The 27,942-nt window shown below is 40.5% G+C and overlaps 1 protein-coding gene and 1 non-coding gene across 2 annotated transcripts in view; both read right to left on the minus strand.

Moving 5' to 3' along the window:
* The window catches only part of C16H1orf101 (chromosome 16 C1orf101 homolog), a 150,172-nt gene that overhangs the window by 21,337 nt on the left and 100,893 nt on the right, over positions 1-27,942 (minus strand). The window contains exons 14-20 of the mRNA XM_005690605.2: positions 25,020-25,095; positions 20,557-20,609; positions 17,979-18,029; positions 17,329-17,362; positions 17,180-17,259; positions 7,440-7,539; positions 2,714-2,800 (exon numbers count right to left, since the gene is read on the minus strand). Of these exons, the coding sequence (XP_005690662.2) occupies positions 2,714-2,800; positions 7,440-7,539; positions 17,180-17,259; positions 17,329-17,362; positions 17,979-18,029; positions 20,557-20,609; positions 25,020-25,095 (481 nt within the window). The remainder of the gene's footprint in view (positions 1-2,713; positions 2,801-7,439; positions 7,540-17,179; positions 17,260-17,328; positions 17,363-17,978; positions 18,030-20,556; positions 20,610-25,019; positions 25,096-27,942) is intronic.
* Positions 4,565-4,636, minus strand: TRNAC-GCA. The gene has a single exon. It is a non-coding gene; the product is annotated as a tRNA-Cys (tRNA).

Consider the following 27,942-nt stretch of genomic DNA (forward strand, 5'->3'; position numbering starts at 1 on the left):
TGGCTTGAAATAGGGTGGTGACCAAATCTGAATACATTTTGGAGAAAGAGCCAACAAGATTTACTGAAGGACCAAATGTGGACCACAGGACGACACGCAGAGGCTTTTATCCTGACCAAACTGGGAGGATGGAATTTCTATTAACTGAGGTAGAAAAGAATACTGGAGGGGCTCGTTTGGAGGGTGGATATCAGAAGCTCAGTTTCTGACATGTTAAATTTGAAGCACTATCAGTTTTCTCTTTTGCTGGAATATTCCCAGCAGTAATATGTGGTTATGTCTCTCAACTATTAAAAGAAGATTTTTTTTCTTCACCCATTGCTCTCCAGCTACTACACTGTTTCTCTTCTTTACTACAAAACTCCTTTGCAGAGATATCTGTTCTTGCTGCTGTGAACTTTTTTTTCCTTGCTAATTAAACCTACTTCAGTAAGGTTTTATCTCTCACTATCCTACCAAAACTCATCCTGTCAAGGTTATCTCTATGTTACTGAAGTAAATAATCATTTTTTTCAGTCCTCATCAGAGTTGACCTATTTTAGTAGTGAATTTAGCACAGTTGATCCCTCCCTCCATCTGAGGAGACTTGATTAATAGGAAGTCCAGAACATCATATTTGCCTGGACTTTCTCTTGCTTCTTGGATTATTCCTTTTTTACCTCCTTTTTGTGCATGTGTGCTAAGTTGCTTCTGTTGTGTCTGACCCTGTGCAACCCTATGCACTGTAGCCCACCAGGCTCCTCTGTCCATGGGATTCTCCGGGCAAGAATGCTGGAGTAGGTTGCCATGCCCTTCTCCAGGGGATCTTCCCGACCCAAAGATGGAACCCATGTCTCTTATGTCTCCTGCACTGGCGGGTGGGTTCTTCACCACTCGCGCCACCTGGGAACCCGACCCAAAGATGGAACCCACGTCTCGTATGTCTCCTGCACCGGCGGGTGGGTTCTTCGCCACTCGCGCCACCTGGGAAGCTCTTTACCTTCTTTACCACTCCTTGTGTACTCCATCTCTAAATATCGAAATGATCCAAGATTTAGTCCTTTTCTTTTTTTATCTATATCAGGGGTGCCTAACCTCATAGTGAGTGTGTATAAATATGTAAACATAGATTTTAAAATATAAATAAAGTTGTGAAAGTGAAGTCGCTCAGTTGTGTCCAACTCTTTGCGACCCCATGGACTGTAGCCTACCAGGCTTCTCCGTCAAGGGATTTTCCAGGCAAGAATACTGGAGTGGGTTGCCATTTCCTTCTCCAGCAGATCTTCCTGACTCCGGAATTGAACCCAGGTCTCCCACATTGTAGGCAGCCGCTTTACCATCTGAGCCACCAGGGAAGTACAAATAAATAAAAATTGTATCTTATTTTATGTTTATATGGACCCCTTTGGCTTCTAGTGAAGCCTACAACTACTATTGTGTGAGGCCCCTCTCACAATAATGTTTTTAAAAGCATAATGTAACACAGGTTGCATTACAAAGGAAACTAGTTATAAGGAATTATAGCTGTCAAAATATTAAAAACAAAAATATTAAAAACAATAGGGCAACATATTTCATGTTTTAAAATATGTGCTTCTCTATATAAAATTAGATAAAAGGGTCTTGCACCAGATTTAATAACTATAATAATTTTCTTGGTGAAGTAGGAAGCAAGTTCATTATGCAAGAATGAGGATGGGGAAAGAGTTGCTGGAGATTTAAAGAGAGAGGAGAAAGCCTGCGATAGCTATTTGTGAGAGGGGGAGAAGGAACAAGCTGAAGAAATACAGTAATATTTGCTGGGCAGTATTGTGGGACCATTTTAATCATGAAGTGAAAGTGAAACAAGTCAGCGAGGGTTTGTTTTTCTCTGACCACAGTCAGGTGCTAAGGTGGATAGTTGAATTTAACCAGGGATGTGATTAGCTATAGAAATATAAAGAAGTGAGAGGAGCAAAGGAATTGAGGGTATATATAAATAGAGTGATATGATTATTGACTGTGGAATTTAAAATAAAAAGGAAAAGAGAACTGGGGGTGCGGAGAGGGTGGTAGGACCAGTGAGTTGAAGGTTATATTGAGTTGGAATAACTGTTCAAAGGATTGTTGGAGTAAAGCTCCTAGAATCATGTTACTGGGAAGACAGGGAGTAATGGGTGGAAAATGGATGGTGTGGACTTGGGAATACAGAGGAAAATACACATTGTTCATCTCTGTCTGGACATGTGTAGATTCTGCTGGAGAAGCAAAAATAATATTCTTATTGTAGCGTTTACATTTTAAAGGCTGAAGTATCTTCTATGTCACATGTTATTCATGAGATATGATTTGATTTGCCAAATAAAATAATTGCAATTTAAGAAGATTCAATTGAAAAAAATTGAAAACAGTATGGCAATTGGTATTCAGAAAAGATCTTTTAGTTATATAAGAATTGAAACGTCAGGCATTCTTTGGAAAGATTCAGTCTCAGGGCTTTAACATGTGTTTCAGATATTTAATAGTCTGCAGATAGATTTTCAGAAGAGAAAATTAAAACAAAATTGTTAGTAATGCAGAGCAACAGAAGATCAAACAGAATTAGGATGAAACATTTTAGAATAGAACAGAAAAACTGGATTTGATTTATAAAATCAAACTTAAACCCAAAGTATTTTCTTTAAGCACTTATTAATACTAAACTGCCAAGTTAGTTATTGTAAATAAATAATTTACAAGATAATGTTTTTCTTACCTCAGGTCCCCAGACTTCTTCTAACGGGAGGTGCTTGTTAAGCTCAATCATTGAATTCCATGTTTGAGCTTCATTCAAACAACCGCTCTGTCAAAAGATTTTATATACACAGAAAGATTATATATATACAGAAAGATTATATATATATATATGTTTTGCATGTCAATTTATTTCTAAGTATTTAATTAGTGCCATTGGAAATTATACATCTAATTTTTAATTATTTAAATGTTTGCTGATATGTAGAAAAAATGGACTTTTGTATATTGATCTTGTACAGAGACAACTTCTTAAACTCAGTTGTTAATTTTAATTAGTTCAGATGAACAATCATATTATCTGCAAATATGACAGTTTTATTTCTTCCTTTCCAAACCTTTTATTTTTATTGCTTATATTTTACCTTATGATAAACACCTAGAACAATGTTGTATAGAAATGGTTAAAACAGGCCTCCTTGTGTCATTCCTGATTTCAGAAGGAAGACTTTCACATTTTTACCATTAAGTATGATGTTTTATGGGCTTCCCAGGTAGCTCAGCTGGTCAAGAATCTGACTACAATGCAGGAGACCCTGGTTCAATTCCTGGGTCAGGAAGTCCCCCTAGAGAAGGGATACGGTACCCACTCCAGTTTCTTGGACTTCCCTGGTGGCTCACAGAGTAAAGAATCCACCTGCAATGCAGGAGACCTGGGTTCAATCACTGGGTTGGGAAGATCCCCTGGAGGAGGGCATAGCAACCCACTCAAGTATTCTTGCCTGGAGAGTCTGCATGGATGGAGGAACCTGGTGGGCTACAGTCCATGGGGTTGCAAAGAGTTGGACACGACTGAGCAACTAAGCACAGCAGCATGATGTTTTATATGGGTTTTTTTGTATCCACATTTTATTAGGTGAAAGAAGTACCATTCATTTATAATTTTATAAGATTTATTTTTAAGTAGTGTCATATATGGATGATACACGTTTAATAAATTTTGTTAAACATTCATTTGGCCGTGCTGGGTCTTTGTTGCTGCATGGTCTTGTCTCCAGTCGTGGCGAGTGTGGCGAGTGTGGCAAGTGTGGCAACTGCTCGCTGGTTGCAGTGCACAGGCTTCTCTTGCAGTGGCTTCTCTTGCTGCAGAGCGTGGGCTCTAGGCGGCATGGGCTTCAGCAGTGGTGGCACGTGGCCTCAGTAGTTGCGACTCCTGGGCTCTAGAGTACAGGCTCAATAGTTGTGGCTCACGGGCTTAGTTGCTCTGTGGTACGTGGGATTCTCCCAGATCAGGGATCAAAAACCCATGTCTCCTGCATTGGCAGGTGGACTCCTTGCCACCATGGAAGTCAATACATTTTTAATCAAATGACTTTCCATCAACTGTTGTAATAATTGTGTTTTTTTCTTCATCCTGTTAATATACTGGAATACTTTGACTGCCAAGTGATATCCTCAAGTCTTAATTTATGAAATAAAGAAAGCTTGGCATTATTTTTTTAATAAGTTGCTGTATTTGATATGCTAGTATTTTGTTCAGGTGATTTGTATCTATGGTCATGAATGAGATTAGCTCATAATTCTCTTCTTTTAAGGCCCTCATCAAGTCCCTCTGGATTTACAAAATGAATTGAAAGTGCTTCCTCCCACCTCAGTACTCTGGACGAGTGTTTATAAAGCACACATAGGTTGGCTATTCTGATTTGCTATTCTCAGTTATACGGTATGATCTTTCAATGAAGTCAAGTGAAGTGGCTCAGTCGTGTCCGACTCTTTGTGACCCCATGGACTGTAGCCTACCAGGCTCCTCCGTCCCTGGGATTCTCCAAGCAGGAATACTGGAGTGGGTTGCCATTTCCTTCTCCAGGAGATCTTCCCAACCCAGGGATCGAACCTGGGTCTCCTGCATTGCAGGCAGACGCTTTTACCACTGAGCTACCAGGGAAGTCTAAGAAGCTTCACATATTTTTTCTTGGGTGGGGAGATGTTTTGTTGAATTATTAGTATTGGTTTTGCTCCTTTGCTTTGGTTCTCTTTTTCAGGAATTCCATTTACCCATCGATCGAATCTTCTTTGCCTATCCTCAATATTTGTCACTTTCTCTCAAATCATTTTTATTTCATTCTTCATTTCTTTCGTACTTAAATTTCTTTCCTCTTTTAATTTCATGTATTTTTAAAGACTTATCTGTTGTTCAGTTTCATGTTTTAAATGCTATTTCCATTGTATTCAGAATTTTAGGTTTGAAATTATTTTCTTTCAGTAGCTTAAAATATTTTGTTCAAAGACTTCTGGCTTTTATTGTTTCTATTGAGAAACAATAGCTTTAAACCTTACAGTTTCTTTTTTGAAGGTAACTTTTCTTTTTTGCTCTGCTTTAAAGATTTTTCCCTTTGCTTTTGATTTTAGAAATTTTACTGTGGTGTTTCTAGACGCAGATTACTTTTTCTATGCTTTGATGTCTTTCATCAGTTTTGGAAAATGTTGCTTCTCAGCAACACTTTTTTTTTTAGGATTCCAGTTCTTAGAGATTTGCATTGAAGATCTCCTTTATGTTTTTTCCTATATTTGAAATCAGTTTATCTCTCTGTGTGTAATTCTGGCTATTTCCCTCTGATCTCTCCTCTAGATGACTAATTCTATTTTCAGTCATCACTCCCAACAGTTGAGTTCCTAATTTCAGTTATTGCAGTTTTAATTTCTTTTTTGTAGAACTGATCAGCAGCTCAGAATCAGGCATTGATAAGGCAGAAAGATAGATGTTTAAATTTGCTATAACACTGAACGAGAATAATACTGAGGAAAGTGACATATAGATTGGCAAGACAGTAGCTGAAGGACTGAACCATGGAATTCAAGTTAGATAGGAAACAGAGAGAAGAAAAATGGGAGAAGTCGAGAGGAAGAAAGCAGAAGGTTCGATATAATGGATATCTAGAGTGTGTAAGAAAAAGTGAGAGGCAAAGGAGTAGTGGGAATGAGAGCTACAGGGTTGAGGGTTGAGGTCGAGGTCAGAGACTGAAATGTTTGCATTGAAATGTAATTTTAATAGAGGGAGCTATATTAGTCTGCTTTGTTTCAATAGTAACCCCAGTTCTCAGGGGTTTTATACATGAAATGTTTAATTCTTGATCACACATAGTCCAATGCAGATGTTCCTGGCAGTGACTCCTGGGTGATTCTCCTCAAAGCAGTGAATTAAAAACTCAGACTTTTAAAATCTAGGGGCTTCTTAAAGTTCCCTGTCTCTTTCATCCAGTTCTCATCTTTGATTGTCGCTGTGCTATATTGACATGTGAAGGAAGATGGGAAGCATGGAGGTTCATGTGAAATTCTTGAGCACTTCATCCTGGACACATATAACTTCTGCTCATATTCCAGTGATAAGAAGCATGGCCCCATTTAGTGGCAAATGAGGCTGGGAAATGTAGTCTCTGTTTAGAAAGCTAGGTTCTTTCCAGCAATAATGCTACATGGTGGCTGGCAGAATTGTAATTGTTTTCAGGACAAGGGAGAAATAATCAAGTAACTGAGTATATGCCAGCAAGTAGGGATGGGGTAGATAACAACTGGATGACAGAAGCATTGAATTGTGTTTCACTTAGGGGAGGAGAGAATGATCTGGAAATGATAATGTGAATTAGGAAGAATGTAAATTCTACATTCCTTAAGTATATAGGGTAAGAGAAAGAGTACCCTTGGTTTGATAGAAACATGAGGATAATTATATTCTCTGAGGAATGTTTGTTGAAGATGGATCTAGGGTTTTTAATCTTAAGGTATGTTAGAAAGGTTTGAGGTGGTGAAGAGTAATGGAAAACTTAGCCAAGGTTTAAGAAGGATAGAATAGTACAGGGGTGAGACTGGGGAGGAAGTAGGCCCCCAAACCTTACATATTGGACCCTGAACAAGTATGGGAGGAATGTATGATGGGATGGAGTTCTTTGCTCAAATAATTATAGCAATGTGGAGGGGGTAGTTGGTGGAACTCGTCTTTTGGTTGCCACCTGGGCAGGTTCTATTTCTTGGAGAATGAAGGTCTCTGATAGATGAGAAAGTTAATTTGGAAGGAGTCATCCTGGTTTTGTTTGACATCTCTGACAAATCTCAGGAATCAAGGCTGTTCACTTCTAGAGAGGCTCCGTCGTGATGGGAGGCTCTCCGGGACAGAAAGCCCCACACAGCGGGGATGGGAGTGAAGTGTGCTGGTCTTAGTAGTAAGGCTTTTCTGCCGTGACCTGCAAAGTGAACAGGCAGAATAAGAGGGATTCACTGTGGAGGATGAGACTGACCAGTCACTGAGGATGAAGGAAAGCCAGGAGAGGAGAGTGTGGGGACAGAGAAGCCAAGGCCAATGGGTCAAATGCTGCTAAAAAAACAAGCGAGATGAAGCCTACAGTGTATCCATTTGATTTAGCATGGATATGATGATTGGCCAAAAGCCAAAGGCAGACCCATAAATAATCAAACATTAAATACAATGTGGAGAGAAAATAAAATAGTAATAATTGCATCATCCTACTATAAGCATTACCTTTTCTAACCCCTTTTGTTCTATGTGACAGTGATTTCTTTTTTCATAAATGAATTATAGTAGTCATAGAATTTAACACAGCGATAGTATTTTTCTCCCCCTGCCTACAGCTGACTGGTTCTGTTTGCCTTAGCTAACTTGTACATCGATTTAAAATAGAAATACTTATCTAATTTTGCATGCTAAATTCTATTTAAATCCAAAAATGTCATACCTTCTTCATAGTATTATTAAAGCTATAGTCATCCCTGCCATGTATTTCCCACACTATGAAATTTACTTCAACATCTTCAACATAACCGTTGTCATTGTATCTGAAACACAAAATACCAGTTTAGTGTAGAAGAGTTAAGAGCTCAGGATTTCAAGATAGATGCGCTTAGGGTTAAATCCTGTCTTTATCACTAGGCTTTGTGATCCTGCAGAAATTACTTACTGCAGATTACTGCAGAAAAAAACTCTTGAAGCCTCAATTTTCTTATCTATAAAGTACCTACTGTGTAGGCTTCCTTCAGCTCTCAAAATAAAACTAGCAGTAATGAAGCAGAAATTTTTTATTTTTTAAAACAGTTGCAACCATGTATTGATGAGGTGAGTGAAAGTGAAAGTCGCTCAGTCGTATCTGACTCTTTGTCTGCAGGCCAGAATACTGAAGTGGGTAGCCTTTCCCTTCGCCAGGGGATCTTCCCAACCCAGGGACTGAACCCAGGTCTCCCACATTGCGGGCAGATTCTTTACCAGCTGAGTCACAAGGGAAGCCCAAGAATACTGGAGTGGGTAGTCTATCCCTTCTCCAGTGGATATTCCCGACCCAGGCATCGAATCGGGGTCTCCTGCATTGCAGGTGGATTCTTTATCTACTGAGCTATCAGGGAAGCCCAAGAACAATCAAAAATCATAAAATCATATTTCTTGTTCCTCCACCCCCACCATCCTTTTGCTATTCAATTTTAATCACAAATATTATCTTTTTTAATGTTTGCCTTTGTACAATTAAAAATGGTTACATTTCTACCTATATATATATATATGATTTAAATAAAAAAGATCTTAACTCTTGAGCAGGCATCGGTTGACACTCATGAAAAGCAAGAAGCTACAGTGTCATCTAGTGGCAATAACAATGAATTGCATAACCCATGCTTTCTGGGTTTATAATGATCTTTGATGTTCTATTCATTTCATTGAGAATACCAGGCAAAAATACTTGCCCATGTAAGCATGGCTTATTTTCATTAAAGTTTGTTAATGTGAGATGTAATACTAATTAAGCCCGAGAGACTCATGAATGTTACTACATTTTGTAACTCTTCCTTACAATTTGTAACTTCTCCACTATGGCAGTTCCACTTTTGGAACTGGGAAGGAGAGAGCTCTCTATTGATCCATTAGACATATGTTTACAATCCTGTGTGGTTACTCCAGATAGCTCATTATATTAATCATGTCTTTTACTTTTTGAAAAGTGGTGCTTAATATCTGGGGCCTTGCTTACCTTGGAGGGACTGCCCTTCCCAGGGTTAATTCCTAGAGATGGTAAACCAGGAATGCCTTTCATACACAAACCAACCAACCCAGAACCCTGGACACTGAGGCTTACTGATCTCAGCTCGGATGGTCCTTCCACAGATGTCCAACTCTGGCAGCCCCATAGTCTGTAGCCCACCCAGAACCCACCTCCTTTATGAGTCGTCACACTGGCCCACTCTCCATCCACCTGCTTTAATCACCCCAAGACGAGGTACTAGACAACTAGGCAGCACTTATGCCCAGAGCCCACTGAAATTACTCAAAATAGCCAATTCTAACCTGCTTACCCTGTCTCTTCCATTCCATCCTACAGAAAACACAGTAAAGACTCTTACCTCTGTTTTCCCCTCACTCCCTCTCTCCTGACAGGTCCTGGTGCTTCCGCATGAGGTCCTACATGATGTGCTGTGCCTCCTATTTCTTGGGATTGTTATTTATAATAAACTTCTTCCTTCATGACAGTCATTTCCATGTCTGTGTGTCTTACCATATCTGATTAAATAAATCTTGAGTAGCCCTAAAACACCCCTAATATCTGCTATTGAACTTCCTGCATCACAGTAGAGCAATTATGTCCCTCTCCTTCTGGCTTGCTTCTGTAGCACCAAATTCTAGTTTGGGATGGGTTGGCATGAGAATTGATAGCAAAGAAGCAGCTGGGATGACATAATCCCAGCTGAATCATACTTCTAAGACTTGCTTTATTCTTGTTAATATTTGATAGTGAATCTGTTATTTTACCTATAAAATTCTGCCCAACCTTGTTCCTAAGCCGCTTTCTACAAAGGTAAGGCATTTATTATAATCTAGGGACCTAGACTACATGCCAGTTTCCTAGTGACCACCCCTATCTCAAGGCACCCAAATTTGCTTCTGGTAAATACCATATGAATACTGGGTTATTAACTATGTATTGCTATAATCCAGTTGAACTGGACACTGAGGCGTATTGATCTGACTGTCCCTCTGTAGTTGTTCAGTCACTAAGTTGTGTGACTCTTTTGCTGCCCCCTGGACTGTAGCCCGCCAGGCTCCTCTGTCCATGGGATTTCCCAGGCAAGAACACTGGAGTGGGTTGCCATTTCCTGCTCCAGGGGATCTTCCCCACCCAGGGATTGAACTCAGGTCTCCTGAATTGGCAGATGCATTCTTTACCACTGAGCCACGTGGGAAGCCCATCCCACTGTACTTACCCTCAACTATTTGGTTAATTATCTTAGGCGAATTGGAGTCAACAAGCTTTATCAAGTGATTTCTTGTCACAGAGATACAAAAGGTTACCCCTAGAGAAAAGTACTGCCGCAATAGTCCAAAGTAGTGCTGCTCTAAAAGGCCACTTTCTGACCCCAGCCTCTTCCATCTTTCACATCCTCTCACCTGCCCCTTGACCTCTTATGCACCTCCATTCCCCTTATTCCCCTCTGCTTCTCTGCTGCATGGAAGTTCCTTTCTAGCTGCTCTTCCTCTCCCACTCAGCCCAATCTCATGGTTGATCATCTGATCTGCTGTCTCCCACCAGTACCCTGGATACACTCAGTTACTCTTCCCCTCGCATCTAACGTGTAACCTAAGCCTTGGATGTTACCTGTGTCTTCTTCAGCTGTGTATGTGATACTTGGGAAGTTCAGTGTGTGTGAGGATTGGACCTACTCATGGTTTCTTACCTCAGTTGTGCCTTTGCTGTTGTGCAGCAATCTTTTCACAGGCCCTTAGCCTGCTCCTTTCCATTTTACCCTCAGTGACCTTTGACATTCTCCTGAAGTCCCCTCCTCAACCCCTCCCTTCTCTCAGTTTACAGACGATCCTCCTTTCTACTTTGTGTAAGTAAATCGGGGCTATCAGACATGACCTCTCTCAACTTCTACATTCCGGTCTCCAAACTAGTCATTTTTACTTCTTCCCTCCGAATCTCAGGGGCTTCCCAGATGGCATAACAGTGAAGACTGTGCCTGCCAATGCAGGAGACGCAAGACTCAGTTTCAATCCCTGGGTTGGAAAGATCCACTGGCGGAGGGAATGGCAACTTGCTCCAGCATTCTTGCCTGGAAAATCCCATGGACAGAGGAAACTGGTGGGCTACAGTCCATAGGGTCGCAAAGAGCTGGACACGACTGACCCACTGAGCACACATGCACCCCAGTCTCAAGGAATGGATTATCCTCTGAGCCTTGCCACCTGGGCCTTTGAGTCTGCTTCCCCAGCTTTCTCCATGGACCTTGCTCCTACAGCTTAGGCGCTTATTTTATTTTAATGTGATGTTTCAAATATACGGAGAATAATGTGAAAATCATTATTTATCATTTCCATCCAGGTTGTGTACTTTACTTATATATGAATGTGTCCATAAGTCACGTATATTATTGATTTATGGCTTTGAAAATGTACATACATGATATTATACTGTAAGTATCTTTTGGTGACTTTTTTTTCCACTCGATATTAGATTTTGAGATAAACCCACAGAAATTTCCAGTCTCTTGATCTGTTTTCCTCATTAGTGGGTCCCTCCTGATCTCTCTTCCTTCCCTACCCAACCTGGAATTCATGGCCGATCATTTGATTCCCTCTTACAAGCATCATAGCTCATTCATTTTAACTGCTATTTGGCATTCTGTTGTCTACATAAGGTATTCATCCAAATGTTTGCCATATTTTACCACAATTCTTAAAAATCTGTACTGAAAGACATAAAAAAACAAACATTTAAACCACTTGTATTTTTTACTTTGTTTAAGATGTCATTTAGTGCAGATTTTTAAAAATTGCCATTGCATCAAAAAATAAAGTACCAAGGAATAAACCCACCTAAGGAGGCAAAAGACCTCTGAAAACTATAAGATACTCGTGAAAGAAATCAAAGATGACACAAACAGATGGAGAGCAATATCACGCTCAATATTGGAATAATTGATGTTGTCAAAATGACTATACTACCCAAGGCAATCTGCAGATTCAATATAATATCTATCAAGTTACTGATTGCATTTTTTACAGAATCAGAACAAAATTTTTACAATTTGTATGGAAATACAAAAGCCCCTGAATAGCCAAAGCAATCTTGAGAAAGAAGAACACAGCTGGAGGAATCAGACTCCCTGACTTCAGACTATACTACAAAGCTACAGTAATCAAGACAGTATGATACTGACACAAAAACAGAAATATAGATCAATGGAACAGGATAGAAATCCCAGAAATAAACCAATTTACCCTATGGTTAATTAATCTATGACAAAAAGAGAGAAGAGACCATCTCTTCAATAAGTAGTGCTGAGAAAACTAGACAGCTACATGTAAAATAATGAAATCAGAACATTCTCTAACACCCTACACAAAAATAAACTCAGGATATATTATAGACCTAAACATAAGACCAGATACTAGAACACTGTTAAAGGAAAACATAAGGAGAATATTCTCTGACATAAATCACAGCTGCTGCTGCTGCTGCTAAGTTGCTTCAGTTGTGTCCGACTCTGTGTGACCCCATAGATGGCAGCCCACCAGGCTCCCCCATCCCTGGGATTCTCCAGGCAAGAACACTGGAGTGGGTTGCCATTTCCTTCTCCAGTGCATGAAAGTGAAAAGTGAAAGAGAAGTCACTCAGTCGTGTCTGACTCTTCGAGACCCCATGGACTGCAGCCTACCAGGCTTCTCCATCCATGGGATTTTCCAGGCAAGAGTACTGGAGTGGGGTGCCATTGCCTTCTCCATAAATCACATCAAAGATCTCTTGTTTTGGTCCACTTCCTAGAGTAATGGAAATAAAAATAAACAAATGGGGCCTAATGAAACTTAAAAGCTTTTTTGCACAGCAAAAGAAACCACAGACAAAATGAAAAGATAATCCATAGAAAAGAAGAAAATGAAATTTGCAAATGAAGTGACCAAAGAGGGATTGATCTCCAAAATATGCACAGTCCATGAGAAAAAAAAAAACAATTAAAAAATGGGTGGAAGATCTTAAGACATTTCTCCAAAGAAGACAGACATGCAAAGATCTTAAGACATTTCTTCAAAGAAGACAGACATGCAAATGGACAAGAGGCACATGAAAAGATGCTCAACATTGCTAATTATTAGAGAAATACAAATAAAAACTACAATGAGGTATTCCCTCACAGAGTTCAGAATGGCAGTCCTCAAAATATCTGCAAACAATAAATGCTGGAGAGACTGTGGAGAGAAGGGAACCTTCCTACACTGTTGGTGGGAATGTAAATTGGTCCAGTCACTATGGAGAACAGTATGGAGAGTCCCTAAAAAACTAAAAATAGAGCTACCAAATGACCCTGCAATCCCACTCCTGAGCATATATCTGGAGAAAATCATGTTCTGAAAGGACACCTGCAACCCAATATTCATTGCAGCACTGTTTGCAATAGCCAGGACATAGAAGCAACCTAAATGCCCTTCGATAGAGTAATAGACAAAAAAAGATGTGGTTCATATATGCAGTGGGATATTACTCAGCCGTTAAAAAGAATGAAATAATGCCATTTGCAGCAACATGGATGGACCTAGAGATTGTCCTGCTGCGTGAAGTAAGTCAGACAGAGAAGGAGAAATATTGTATGACATCCCTTATACAGGAATCTAAAAAGAAGTGATACAAATGAACTTACAAAGCAAAGAGACTCACAGACTTAGAGAATGAACTTACGGTTGCTGGGGACCATATAAAGATAGGGGAAAAGGGTAGTTAGGGAGTTTGAGATGGACATGTACACACTGCTATATTTTAAAATGGATAACCAACGAGGACCTACTGTATAGCACATGGAACTCTGCTCAGTGTTACGTGACAGCCTGGATGGGAGGGGAGTTTGGGGGAGAATGGGTACATGTATATGTATGGCTGAGTCCCTTTGCTGTTCACCTGAAACTATCACAACGTTGTTTGTTAATTGGCTATACCCCAATGCAAAGTAAAAAGTTAAAAAAACCAGTCATGGAGGACATAATAAACTAAGAAATTGAGGAAGAGCTACCAGTGAGGTAACAGGAAGAGTAGGAAAATACGACATCCTGAATCCCAATAAGGAAGATATTTTAAGTAGGAGGAAAGGATCAACCGTATCAGTTCTCGTTAATGAGATACAGTAGGATGAGACCTGAGAACTGACCACTGAGTTGGCAACACGGAGCCCGCTGGCCACACTGGCTGGCAGTGTCAGTGGAGGGGTGGCGGGTAAAAGCCTGACTGAGAAAGATTTGGGAGAGGATAGGAGAAGAGTTGATGGCAACGAGTATAGTAGCTAGAGGAGGGGTAGAGACAAAGAGAAGGTTTCGGGTTTTGTTTTGGTTTCAATGAGGGGAAGAACTGCATATTTGTGTGATGATCTAGTAGGGTAAAGTTGATGATGCAAGAGAAAAGGGCAAATTTCAGAAACAGTGATCTTAATTAGGAAAGGGGGCAGGGATCCAGTTCACAAATGGAGGCCTTAGATACCCATATACTTTTTCTTTTTTTAAAATTTTAAAATCTTTAATTCTTACATGCGTTCCCAAACATGAACCCCCCTCCCACCACCCTCCCCATAACATCTCTCTGGGTCATCCCCATGCACCAGCTCCAAGCATGCTTTTATCTATGGTGATAGGAAGACAGCCAGAGCTAACGGGTACAGATGCTTGAAGACGGATAGATAATAGCCGTAGAAGTTTGTGGACAATCTCTTCTGACTGATACCAGGTTCGACTTATTCACCTTCCTATTCTTTCCCTCATCACTTTCATCTATCAGCTATCAAGCCCTGCCTGTTATTATCACTGATTTTCTCATAAGTGATCCCTCTTCTTTGTCTTTGTGGCTGTCTCATTTTTCTTTTTTTCCTCCCTGTACTACTAAAACAGTTTGCTGCCTGGTCTCCTTCCTTAGACTTGGTTCCCTGAAATCTTCTACACATCTCTCAGAGACAGCAAATATTTAATCGTGCCACTCTACAATAAGAATGGCTAGAAACCATAAAAGGGAATGCATTTGAGTCAGTTCTAATGAGATGGATGAACCTAGAGCCTATTATACAGAGTGAACGAAGTCAGAAAGAGAAAAACAAGTATCATTTATTAACACATGTATATGGAATCTAGAAAGATGGTACTGATGAACCTATTTACAGGGCAACAATGGAGACGCAGACATAGAGAACAGGTGTTTATTGACATGGGCAACAGGGAGGGAGGAAGGAGAGGGTGGGACGAATGGAGAGAGTAACATGGAAGCATGTATGCTACCATGTGTAAAACACACAACCAATGAAAATTTGCTGTATGACTCAGGAAACTCAAACTGGGGCTCTGTAACAACCTAGAGGTATGGGAAGGGGAAGTTAAGGAGGGAAGTTAAAGAGGGAGGGGACACACATGTATACCTATGGCTGATTCAGGTTAATGAATGGCAAAGGTAAATACAATATTGTGAAGCAATTTTCCTTCGGTTAAATAAGTTTTGGGGGAAAAAAAAAAAAGAATGGCTAGAAAGCCTTCCATGGTCTGGACTACCTAGCTAGTTTCTCAGCCTTTTCTCCTGACATATCATGACTCATTTTGTGCTCCAATAACATTATATCACTTGAACTATGAAATTTCTTCCTCTATCACTTCTGTTTGAAAGGCTTACTCAGTGGAATTCCCTGTTACCTTTCCCACTTCTCCTTTCCTCCCTTGCCTTCAGCTAAATATTATCCTTTAAGCCTCAGTGACTCAGCTCTAATGCTCTGGGAACACTTCCCAGAGCCCCTCTCCTTTCCATAGCTAAATTGGATTCTTTTCTTTTCAGTACCAACAACCCATACTATTCCTTTCTATTTTTCCATTTAGCATATCAGTTCATATCTAATTTATCAGATTCTTGAAAGCAGAAATCCTGTCTTACTCTTCTTTGAATTCCCAGTGCCTAGCACAGTAATTGGTGTAAATTGTAATTGGTCTAATCACCGATTAAACATGAACTTTGGACATGAACTTTGGCAAACTCTGGGAGATGGGGAGGGAGAGGGAAGCCTGGCATACTTCCATGGGGCATGCTTCCATGACATATGTCCATGGGGTCACAAAGAACTGGACATGACTAAGTGACTGAACAACAACAGGTGTTTAATATTGATGATTTGAGATGATTTGAGACTGGTTCCAAACAGGAAAAGGAGTACATCAAGGCTGTATATTGTCACCCTGCTTATTCAACTTATATGCAGAGTACATCATGAGAAACGCTGGGCTGGATAAAGCACAAGCTGGAATCAAGATTGCTGGGAGAAATATCAGTAACTTCTGATATACAGTTGACACCACCCTTACGGCAGAAAGTGAGGAGGAACTAAAAAGCCTCTTGATGAAAGTGAAAGAGGAGAGTGAAAAAGTTGGCTTAAAGCTCAACATTCAGAAAACTAAGATCATGGCATCTGGTCCCATCACTTCATGGCAAATAGATGGGGAAACAGTGGAAACAGTGACTGACTTTATTTTTGGGGGCTCCAAAATCACTGCAGGTGGTGACTGCAGCCATAAAATTAAAAGATGCTTACTCCTTGGAAGGAAAGTTATGATCAACCTAGACAGCATATTAAAAAGCAGAGACATTACTTTGCTAACAAAGGTCAGTCTAGTCAAGGCTATGATTTTTCCAGTAGTCATGTATGGATGTGAGAGTTGGACTATAAAAACAGCTGAGTGCCGTAGAATTGATGCTTTTGAACTATGGTGTTGGAGAAGACTCTTGAGAGTCCCTTGGAGGGACCGGTTATAAGGAGGTTCAACCAGTCCATTCTAAAGGAGATCAGTCCTGAAGTTTTCTTTGGAAGGACTGATGTTCAAGCTGAAACTCCAATACTTTGGCCACCTGATACAAAGAGCTGACTAATTGGAAACAGCCCTGATGCTGGGAAAAGATTGAAGCCAGGAGGAGAAGGGGATGACAGAGGATGAGATGGTTGGATGGCATCACCAACTCAATGGACATGAGTTTGGGTAAACTCCGGGAATTGGTGATGGACAGGGAGGCCTGGCGTGCTGCAGTCCATGGTGTCGCAAAGAGTCAGACACAAATGAGCAACTGAACTGAACTGAGCTGAAGAGTGCATGTCTCTGGGAGAGAACATTAAGGGGGAGGTAGTTCCTAATGGGGAGGGGTGTTGTAGGTTGAGGAGAGGTTTAGAGAGGATAAAGCAAGCGTTAGTTTCTGTCTGCATCCCTGAGAAGAGTTTCAACCCTCTTACCCACTTATGCCTCAGCTTCTAAACTGTAACCTCCCTCATGCATGGACCACAGATCATCCAGTTTTGTATAACTGGCACTGAAAACTCAGTGATGCATATGTTGGGTGCTCAAAACTATTTATTATTAAATACCTGATTAATTAGGCTTTTCATAATTTTGAGACTGTCAAAAGTAAGTTAAACTTTTTAGTGAGAATATACTTACAGTTGAACCAAAGGGTGAAATTTTTCTCTGATATTAACTTTCAATGGGCAGCCATATTTGTCCCAATTATATTTTACTCTCTAGAAGAGGAAAAAATGCTTTAGTTATTTTCTATATTTGGCTGATTGACAGAATTATAGTTTTCTTACCAATGGTTTAGATGGTCGATCCCTCAGATATGACCTGTAAAAATAATTTTTTTGTTACTTAGAATCTTTCCTCTTCCAAAAGCTTAAAAAATTTAAACCATTACTTTGCTTAGGTAAAGAGGTATCACAAAAAAGTCAAACAGATGACCATAATTACAAAAACTCCTAAAATATGTGGAGGTTAATAAACACATTTCTAAATAACACATGGATCAAAGATGAACTCTCAAGAGAAGTTTAAAAAATACACTCAACTAAATGAAAATGAAAACACAGCTTATCAAAATTTGTGAGTGAGTGAGTGAAGTCGCTCAGTCATGTCCGGCTCTTTGCGACCCTGTTGTAGCCCACCAGGCTCCTCTGTCTATGGGATTCTCCAGGCAGGAATACTGGAGTGGGTTGCTATTTCCTTCTCCAGGGGATCTTCCCAACCCAGGGATCGAACCCAGATCTCCCGCATTGTGGGTAGATGCTTTAACCTCTGAGCCACCGGGGAAGTCAGCAACATCAGTGCCTAGAGGTAAATTTATAGCAATAAATGCACATATCAGAAAAGACTGGTGCTAATAGGAATAAATACAAACTAATCATAAATTACTGATAGTACATTAATATACAAGTCAATGCTTATGTTAGAAAATATTGCTTACTGTTCAATGCTGTAAAAAAAATCATGCTGAAGACATTCTTTTTTAGTAAATCTATAAGAAATAAAATATAATGAAGTTGTAATATCATCATTCCTTATTTATTAGCACAAACATTTAATTGTTTAACTCAGTGATTTTTAAACTCAGAAGTATCACAAAATCATCACTTATTGAATTAGAATTTCTGGGATTGGTGTATGGGCCTAGCATTTCTATTTTCACAAACATTTCTGAAGGTGCCAGAATTAGAAATATACTGATTTACCTCTCATATTTGATACATGTGAAAAATTTGTGGAAAATCTATCAAAGTAAAGACAAATTTCTTTGGACTGTTTTATTTTTCATAATTTTTAAAAACACAGTTCTAACTATTACTAGAGCCTCAGCTGTGCAGGTAAGGACCCATTTTAATGATTCACATAATTTCTAGTTAGGGTTTATGCAGACATAAGGCTATCATGGTCTATGAAATGATAAGAGTTTTTGGTAAGTTATATTCATTTGATCATTTTTGCTGACTGCTTCCAGTGTAACTCAGAAGGAACCCTGGATACCATTGTGTTTATTTTATATAGAAAATTAAAGCCTGGGACCACTTCCCACCCTGAACTCAAATTTGATCCCAAGAGATGCCCTCTTTTTTAACATCTCTCCTGCCAGAAGAATCATGGGCCTCATAGCTCTCCTTTGTGGACTGCGAAAACTGAGGCCCACCACAACCTGAATTCAAGAAATTAAGGTCATTTTTAGAGGTCCAGAACAGTGGGTCATTGACTAAGAGATCTGGAAAAGGACCTGAAATCTGTGTTTCCTGACATGCTCTCCAGGTGATTCTGACGAGCAATCTAGTCTGACGAAAGCTCACTAAACCTTCCCAGAAATAGATGGATTCAAGTTGCTTCGCATCTCACTGAAGAAGGAAATCTGCATGTAGTGATACTGCATGCAGGGATACTGGCAACTGATTTTTCGTAACCTGTTGCTTAGAGTGGGCTTCCCTGGTAGCTCAGGTGGTAAAGCGTCTGCCTACAACGCGGGAGACCTGGGTTTTGATCCCTGGGTCAGGAAATCCCCTGGAGAAGAAAATGGCAACCCACTCCAGTACCCTTGCCTGGAAAATCCAATGGACACAGAAGCCTGGTATGCCATAGTCCATTGGGTTGCAGAGAGTTGGACACGGCTGAGTGACTTTTTATATATATATTGCCTAGAGCAGTTATTCTCAAATTTTAATGCCCCTACTAATCTGGAAATTTAGTTACAATAGAGATTCTGGTTCAGCAGCGAAACCTGAGGTTCTGCTTTTCTAGTAAGTTCCCAGGTGATGCCAGTGCTGCTCCATAGATTATACTCTGAGGAGAAGGATGTAGACCATTCCAGAAACAAGGTGTTTTAGGCTTTATAATCAGTTAGCTTTTGTGTTTTCTGGAAAAGGGTGTATGGGAGATGCAATTCCTTGCTAAATAAGATGGGAATATTTAATTATCTATATGGCAACTACCCATGACAATTCAGTACTCAAAAGATTATTAGAATGACGGATGAATAGACTTTTGTTTTGGATAAGCACATACCACTTTATAAATAGATTTAGATAGGTGTCAATATCACTCCACCCTCACCATAACCACAGGAAAGGAACTCCAATACGCTTCTGTCTCCATTTCACATTCCAACTCAGCTGCTTAATTTTTGTGTACACCGACTTTATTCTCTCCCATGTAGAAGAAAGAACTGTGGGTGACACAAGTTCCAGAGTGCTTCACTGTGAACCGCAATAAAGTCAATAACAGTCACATCTTGGAATTCTCTGGAGGAAACCCTGGCGGTTCTGTTAGGTTTGCTTTAAAAAACTTTCTCATGGAAAAATATTTGAATCTATGTATGAAGTGACTTGCTCTCATCCATGGAAAAAGGAGAAGGAAACAGGCTTCTCTCATGTGGTTATAAGCCGTCCTCTGACAGAAATGCAATTATAACTGGTTTGAGTAGGATGGACAACAGAAGTTAAGTGTTTCTCCCTCTCATTTCTCTGGAAATGAATTTACACTGAAGAGCTGACAGAGGTAATGCAAAAGATGGAAACTGGCTTATGAAAAGGGAAGACAGAAAAAAAAAAAAAAGAAAAGGGAAGACAGAGAAAAATGCTAATAACAAAGAAAGAGTTTAAATCTTTTTCTCCTTTGGTTTTGTTAAGTCGCTCAGTCGTGTCCGACTTTTTGCGACCCCATGGACCGTAGCCTACCAGGCTCCTCCCTCCATGGGATTTTCCAGGCAAGGGTACTGGAGTGGGTTGCCATTTCCTTCTCCAGGGGATCTTCCCGACCCAGGGATCGAACCCAGATCTCCCACATTCCAGGCAGACGCTTTAACCTCTGAGCCACCAGGGAACCCAAATGTAATATTTGACTTGGCAAAAAGTTAAAAAAAAGTCTGGTTTGAACAAATTGTCAATTTATTATGGATTTCATATGGACATGTCAGTCATTAGGCTAATATAACTAGTAATTACATTTAATTTAACATTTGTTTTAAAACATAAAGAGTAAGACAAATCAAGTGCAAACATACTTGCCCTTTAACAGCAATGAATTTACTAGCATCACAGCCAACAGATATTTGGAACATCTAAAGTAAAGTAATTTAGGTGATGAGTTTAGTGGTTCTAAATCACATAGTCTAAAATATTACTACAGCTAAAAACAACTGCATTTTAGATCTGAAATAACCCTTTAAATGTAGAGTTTGGTTATTCTGCTCTGTGCTGTTTCCTTCTTTGATAGTTTTTTTTTCTTTCTTTGCTTTCTTTCACCCTTGGGGCTCACAAGCTCAAAGGTCAGGTCTCTGCTTTCTTACTTCTATATCAGAGAACCAATTTGATGTCATTTTTCACTAGCACCTCTACAATCATGACTATCAACTCTGTGGTTCCAGCTTGCACCTGACTCACCTGGAAGGTTTCTGTAATACATTTAACTATGAATTTGACTTCATTTTAGAACTAGAGTCCTCGTTCTTCCTCAACTGGGATAAGCAACTTCTATTTCTACTTGACTCCAGGACACCTTGCTCATTGCTGTATACCCTGCCCATCTTCCCATCCTCCACCGCAGGCTTTCTAAGTGGGATCTAGACACTTGCCATCTATTATAAACACGCCTTATATGTTGCATATTGTCACAAGGCAAATCTAAAAAAGAAAACCTTTAGGAATCAAGAGGGAAGGGTTAGAGAATGATGTCCAGTCAAGCTTGATGGATTTAGAGAGTTGTACCTACTAAGCCCTTTCTAGCTTCATTAGAAAGGCATACTTCACAGCAGGAGTTTATGGATTTTATTCCTTGAACCACCTGATCTCACCCATAGGACCTGATTTGTTCTCTCAACAACTCTACCCACAGTCCTTGCTATCTATCATCACTAAATCTTTTCCCATCAAATGTATTTAGAAACATGGGTCTGCCCTTTATCTTTACTAAGTTACCCATATAAGGTACATGGTTGGCAGAGGTCCTCAAGTTTTTCATAGTTACAACACACTATCACTTGATGATATTATTTGTAACATCTCTTCTTTTCAGGGTCTTAGTTCACTAAAGTCATCCCTAACGTCAGAATTAACAATCATGACTAAGATTAAAAATATGAGTTGACCTGGAGGTGGCTCTTCAACAAGAGCATGGGTGCAGAATGTGGGAAGTGTGAATAAGCCTGTTGTGTAGGGTACCCACTGCTGGAGGACTGACACATCCTTCCTGGGACTGGTCATCCAATAGAGAAATTCTGACGTATAGCCCAAATGAGAATGATGAGTGTATTGGGTTTCTTTATTAAGAACTATTTCTTTATCATTCTCTCAAGTACAGGGCAGAACTCCTCCTCCCTTAGCTCAGATCAGACACAGCATATTCCCCTCTAACTGGACAGAACAACTGAACTGAGACAGGAACTGAGACAGGAATTCTAAAGGCTTTCAACATAGAAATGTTGGAAGACAACATATCAGTCAGTGTAGTCATCTCTCCCTGGGAAATTTCACTTTGGAAGGAATTATTTTGTCCTTCTGCAGCCTGGCTTACTAGGGTGGCCTCACTGCATTCTGGTTCTTGGTGTATGGTTAAAACACTGAGATGAAGCCTTGTTGGGGCTGCCAGTTCTATTTGCTGCTCTGCTGGAGGCTATGAAGACTCAGTGGCAAAGATGGCAGGCTCGTTTTCAAATTGCTCACCCCATGAGCCATTTGCCCCAGTAGGTTTATCTTACTTTGCCGACTAAGGTCCGTCTAGTCAAGGCGATGGTTTTTCCTGTGGTCATGTATGGATGTGAGAGTTGGACTGTGAAGAAGGCTGAGTGCAGAAGAATTGATGCTTTTGAACTGTGGTGTTGGAGAAGACTCTTGGGAGTCCCTTGGACTGCAGGGATATCCAACCAGTCCATTCTGAAGGAGATCAGCCCTGGGATTACGTTGGAAGGAATGATGCTGAGGCTGAAACTCCAGTACTTTGGCCACCTCATGCGAAGAGTGGACTCATTGGAAAAGACTCTGATGCTGGGAGGGATTGAGGGCAGGAGGATAAGGGGACGACAGAGGATGAGATGGCTGGATGGCATCACTGACTCGATGGACGCGAGTCTGAGTGAACTCCAGGAGTTGGTGATGGACAGGGAGGCCTGGCGTGCTGCGATTCATGGGGTTGCAAAGAGTCAGACACGACTGAGCGACTGAACTGAACTGAACTTCATCCAACCAGAGAAGAAGTCTGTGGGCCCTCTATCTATAATACTTATCTGGCAGGCTGATGACTTGCTTACCAGTGGGGATGGGAGCACAAAAAGGGGTCCCTGTGGTTTAGAGCATACCTTGCAGTTGTGTACTAGTTTTTATTTTCTTGGCTAGCTAGTTAATTCAATTAACTTTGAATTCTTCATGTGGGTATGCCCCATTGTGCTCTGCCTGGTATATGTTTTCTTGCCACATTTTCCTATTGCCCAAAGGACTCTGGCATATTCCATCATCTACTATATGGCCTATTCTCCATTCTATTTCAGTGGGTAAGTTAATACAAACTACCTGAAATGGGCACAGATGGTGGTTAGATTTGAATAGTCCATGTCTTGGGGTGTGCCAAGGAAGAAACCAGTAATACTAGGTAATTATTCTGTGACAAGTACTATTCTGGGCATTTTACATAAATTATCTCATTTAATACTCTTGACAAAGTAGGTAAATACTGTGAGATGGATATTATATTTCCCCTTTTATGAACGAGGCAGCCAAGACTCAGAGTGCTTAGGAGCTTCTTGAAGTCAATAGGTGGCAGAGCTTGCATTTGAACTCTGGTTAGACAGTAAAGCATCTGCCTACAATGTGGCAGACCTGGGTTTGATCCATGGGTCAGGAAGATCCTCTGGAGAAGGAAATGGCAACCCACTCCAGTACTCTTGCCTGGAAAATCCAATGGAAGGAGGAGCCTGGTAGGCTACAGTCCATGGGGTCGTAAAGAGTTGGACATGACTGAGCGACTAAACTTTCACTTTCACTTACATTAACATTGGGCTTCCCTGGTGGCTCAGGCAGTAAAGAATCCACCTGCAATGCAGGAGACCCAGGTTCGATCTTTGGGTCAGGAAGATCCCCTGGAGAAAGGAATAGCTACCTACTCCAGTATTCTTGCCTGGAGAATTCCATGGACAGAGGAGCCTGGTGGGCTACAGTCCATGGGGTTGCAAAGAGTCAGACATGGCTTAGTGACTAACACTTTCACTCTAGATTAATATGTTTTGTAATGCCTGGGCTGGGCAGGAGAGGGGGCATATCTCTAAATTAGACAGGGAAAGAGATGGAGGAAATCATGGTGCTTCAGGGAGGCAACTTATATGGAATAAAGTGGAGCTAAAGATAGAGAAGGCAGACGGAGGGTGGGGCAGGATCTCGCTAGGTGGCATGTTTTTACTTCTTCAGCAGATTAAGCTGGGTGGGCAGCATGGTGGGTAAACAGGGGGAATGGTCAGTATGCATTTCCTGGGAAAGCAATGTGTTTCAGCTGTGCTCAAGGGTGGATCACGTCTGCCTTAGTTCAAGGCTCCCTCTAAATTCATGGAATCCTGCCCTGATAGGAACACGCTCTTGGTGCCGAGGTCCTGACGAGCAGAGCCTATGTCTCATTTAACTTTGAATTCTTCATGTGGGTATGCCCCACTGTGTTCTGCCTGGTATGTAGTGGGTGCTCAATATATATTTATTGATTATTAGTTGGAATGAGAAAGAATAAAGAGAGGAGCCATCCCTCAGTGGGGAACAAACACTCAAAGGAGGTGGTAGTGGGTAGTTATCTGACACCCCACTGCTACACAACATTGCTGTGCTTTTGTGTCTGCCTCTTCCTTGAATTCCCTTTGCATCTTCCTGCTCAGCTTCTACTTGCCCTTCAACAGTCATTTCATGTATCTTCTTTCCACTTTTCCCCTCCCAAACAAAATTCCTCACTCTTTCCTCTGGGCTATTTGAAAATTGTATATTTCACATTCTCTTACACTAGTTTGTTTTCCCCTTCAGAAAGGACTCTTTCCATTTTGGTAATTCCCATTACTTAGCACACAGGCTGAAACACAGAAACATGGCAGGCATGCAATACAATTTTTTAAACGAAGAAATGGTCCACTTTTTAAAATAAATAAATGCAGCATTGATATGGACATGACTAGCAATCTTCTCTGGCAAACCGTATCCAAATTTGGATGTTCTCATTAATTTCAGTTTTCCTCTACACAGTTTTATTTATATAAATATATAAATACATTTTAAAATTAATTTTACATCTTTACGCATGTTTATATTCTGATGTAAATTCATGGAAGGCAGTAAGTAATATAATCTTCTCTTTCCAAAGTAAAATAATGCTGTCTCTACAGTGAAATATTACAGAATGTTGCTACATGTTAGGGGGAGTGGTATTGAATGGAGTTAATATGTATTATTTAGTTTACCACCTGTGTCTTATTGAAGAAAAATTTTTGATCTTCTACTCTGTTACTTACCTTGTGGGATACTAGACATGTTTTTGCAAGTTCACTGGGTCTCACTTGGACAAGCAGAATACCTGTGTTCTCATATCTAGGAGAAACAACACATACAAATGACTGTAGAATCAGAATCATGATTCTGCTTTGTGTAGAACAGATGAAAGTCCCATTTTCAAGATGTGATTGAACCCCCTACTGAGGAATCCTTAGTAATAAGGAGTTCATGATCTGAGCCACAGTCAGCTCCTGGTCTTGTTTTTGTTGACTGTATCGAGCTTCTCCATCTTTTGCTGCAGAGAATATAATCAATCTGATTTTGGTGTTGACCATCTGGTGACGTCCATGTGTAGAGTCTTCTCTTGTGTTGTTGGAAGAGGGTGTTTGCTATGACCAGTGAATTTTCTTGGCAAAACTCTATTAGTCTTTGCCCTGCTTCATTCCACATTCCAAGGCCAAATTTGCCTGTTACTCCAGATGTTTCTTGACTTCCTACTTTTGCATTCCAGTCCCCTATAATGCAAAGGACATCTTTTTTGGGTGTTAGTTCTAAAAGGTCCTGTAGGTCTTCATAGAACCGTTCAACTTCAGCTTCTTCAGTGTTACTGGTTGGGGCATAGACTTGGATTACTGTGATATTGAATGGTTTGCCTTGGAAACAAACAGAGATCATTCTGTCATTTTTGAGACTGCATCCAAGTACTGCATTTCGGACTCTTCTGTTGACCATGATGGCTACTCCATTTCTTCTGAGGGATTCCTGCCCGCAGTAGTAGATATAATGGTCATCTGAGTTAAATTCACCCATTCCAGTCCATTTTAGTTCACTGATTCCTAGAATGTCAACGTTCACACTTGCCATCTCCTGTTTGACCACTTCCAATTTGCCTTGATTCATGGACCTGACATTCCAGGTTCCTATGCAATATTGCTCTTTACAGCATCGGATCTTGCTTCTATCACCAGTCACATCCACAGCTGGGTATTGTTTTTTCTTTGGCTCCAACCCTTCATTCTTTCAGGAGTTATTTCTCCACTGACCTCCAGTAGCATAATGGGCACCTACTGACCTGGGGAGTACCTCTTTCAGTATCCTATCATTTTGCCTTTTCATACTGTTCATGGGGTTCTCAAGGCAAGAATACTGAAGTGGTTTGGCTCAGATCATGAACTCCTTATTCCCAAATTCAGACTGAAATTGAAGAAAACAGGGAAAACTGCTAGACCATTCAGGTATGACCTCAATCAAATCCCTTATGATTATACAGTGGAAGTGAGAAATAGATTTAAGGGCTTAGATCTGATAGATAGAGTGCCTGATGAACTATGGAATGAGGTTCGTGACATTGTACAGGAGACAGGGATCAAGACCATCCCCATGGAAAAGAAATACAAAAAAGCAAAATGGCTGTCTGGGGAGGCCTTACAAATAGCTGTGAAAAGAAGAGAAGCGAAAAGCCAAGGAGAAAAGGAAAGATATAAGCATCTGAATGCAGAGTTCCAAAGAATAGCAAGAAGAGATAAGAAAGCCTTCTTCAGCGATCAATGCAAAGAAATAGAGGAAAAGAACAGAATGGGAAAGACCAGAGATCTCTTCAAGAAAGTTAGAGATATCAAGGGAACATTTCATGCAAAGATGGGCTCAATAAAGGACAGAAATGGTCTGGACCAGACAGAATGGTCTGGAAGCAGAAGCTATTAAGAAGAGGTGGCAAGAATACACAGAAGAACTGTGCAAAAAGGATCTTCACAACCTGGATAATCACGACGGTGTGACCACTCATCTAGAGCCAGACATCCTGGAATGTGAAGTCAAGTGGGCCTTAGAAAGCATCACTATGAACAAAGCTAGTGGAGGTGATGGAATTCCAGTGGAGCTATTTCAAATCCTGAAAGATGATGCTGTGAAAGTCTTGCACTCAATATGCCAGCAAATTTGGAAAACTCAGCAGTGGCCACAGGACTGGAAAAGGTCAGTTTTCATTCCAATCCTAAAGAAAGGCAATGCCAAGGAATGCTCAAATTACCACACAATTGCACTCATCTCACACGCTAGTAAAGTAATGCTCAAAATTCTCCAAGCCAGGCTTCAGCAATATGTGAACTGTGAACTTCCTGATGTTCAAGCTGGTTTTAGAAAAGGCAGAGGAACCAGAGATCAAATTGCTGACATCCGCTGGATCATGGAAAAAGCAAGAGAGTTCCAGAAAAACATCTATTTCTGCTTTATTGACTATGCCAAAGCCTTTGACTGTGTGGATCACAATAAACTGTGGAAAATTCTGAAAGAGATGGGAATACCAGACCACCTGACCTGCCTCTTGAGAAATCTGTATGCAGGTCAGGAAGCAACAGTTAGAACTGGACATGGAACAACACACTGGTTCCAAATAGGAAAAGGAGTACGTCAAGGCTGTATATTGTCACCCTGCTTATTCAACTTACAGGCAGAGTACATCATGAGACATGCTGGACTGGAAGAAACATAAGCTGGAATCAAGATTGCTGGGAGAAATATCAATAACCTCAGATATGCAGATGACACCACCCTTATGGCAGAAAGTGAAGAGGAACTAAAAAGCCTCTTGGTGAAAGGGAAAGAGGAGAGTGAAAAAGTTGGCTTAAAGCTCAACATTCAGAAAACGAAGATCATGGCATCCGGTCCTATCACTCTATGGGAACAGTGGAAACAGTGTCAGACTTTATTTTTTGGGCTCCAAAATCACTACAGATGGTGACTGCAGCCATGAAATTAAAAGATGCTTACTCCTTGGAAGAAAAGTTATGACCAACCTAGATAGTATATTCAAAAGCAGAGACATTACTTTGCCGACTAAGGTCCGTCTAGTCAAGGCTATTGGTTTTTCCTGTGGTCATGTATGGATGTGAGAGTTGGACTGTGAAGAAGGCTGAGTGCTGAAGAATTGATGCTTTTGAACTG

This window comes from Capra hircus, chromosome 16, assembly GCF_001704415.2.
Source record: "Capra hircus breed San Clemente chromosome 16, ASM170441v1, whole genome shotgun sequence".
NCBI classification, from domain to species: Eukaryota; Metazoa; Chordata; class Mammalia; order Artiodactyla; family Bovidae; genus Capra; species Capra hircus.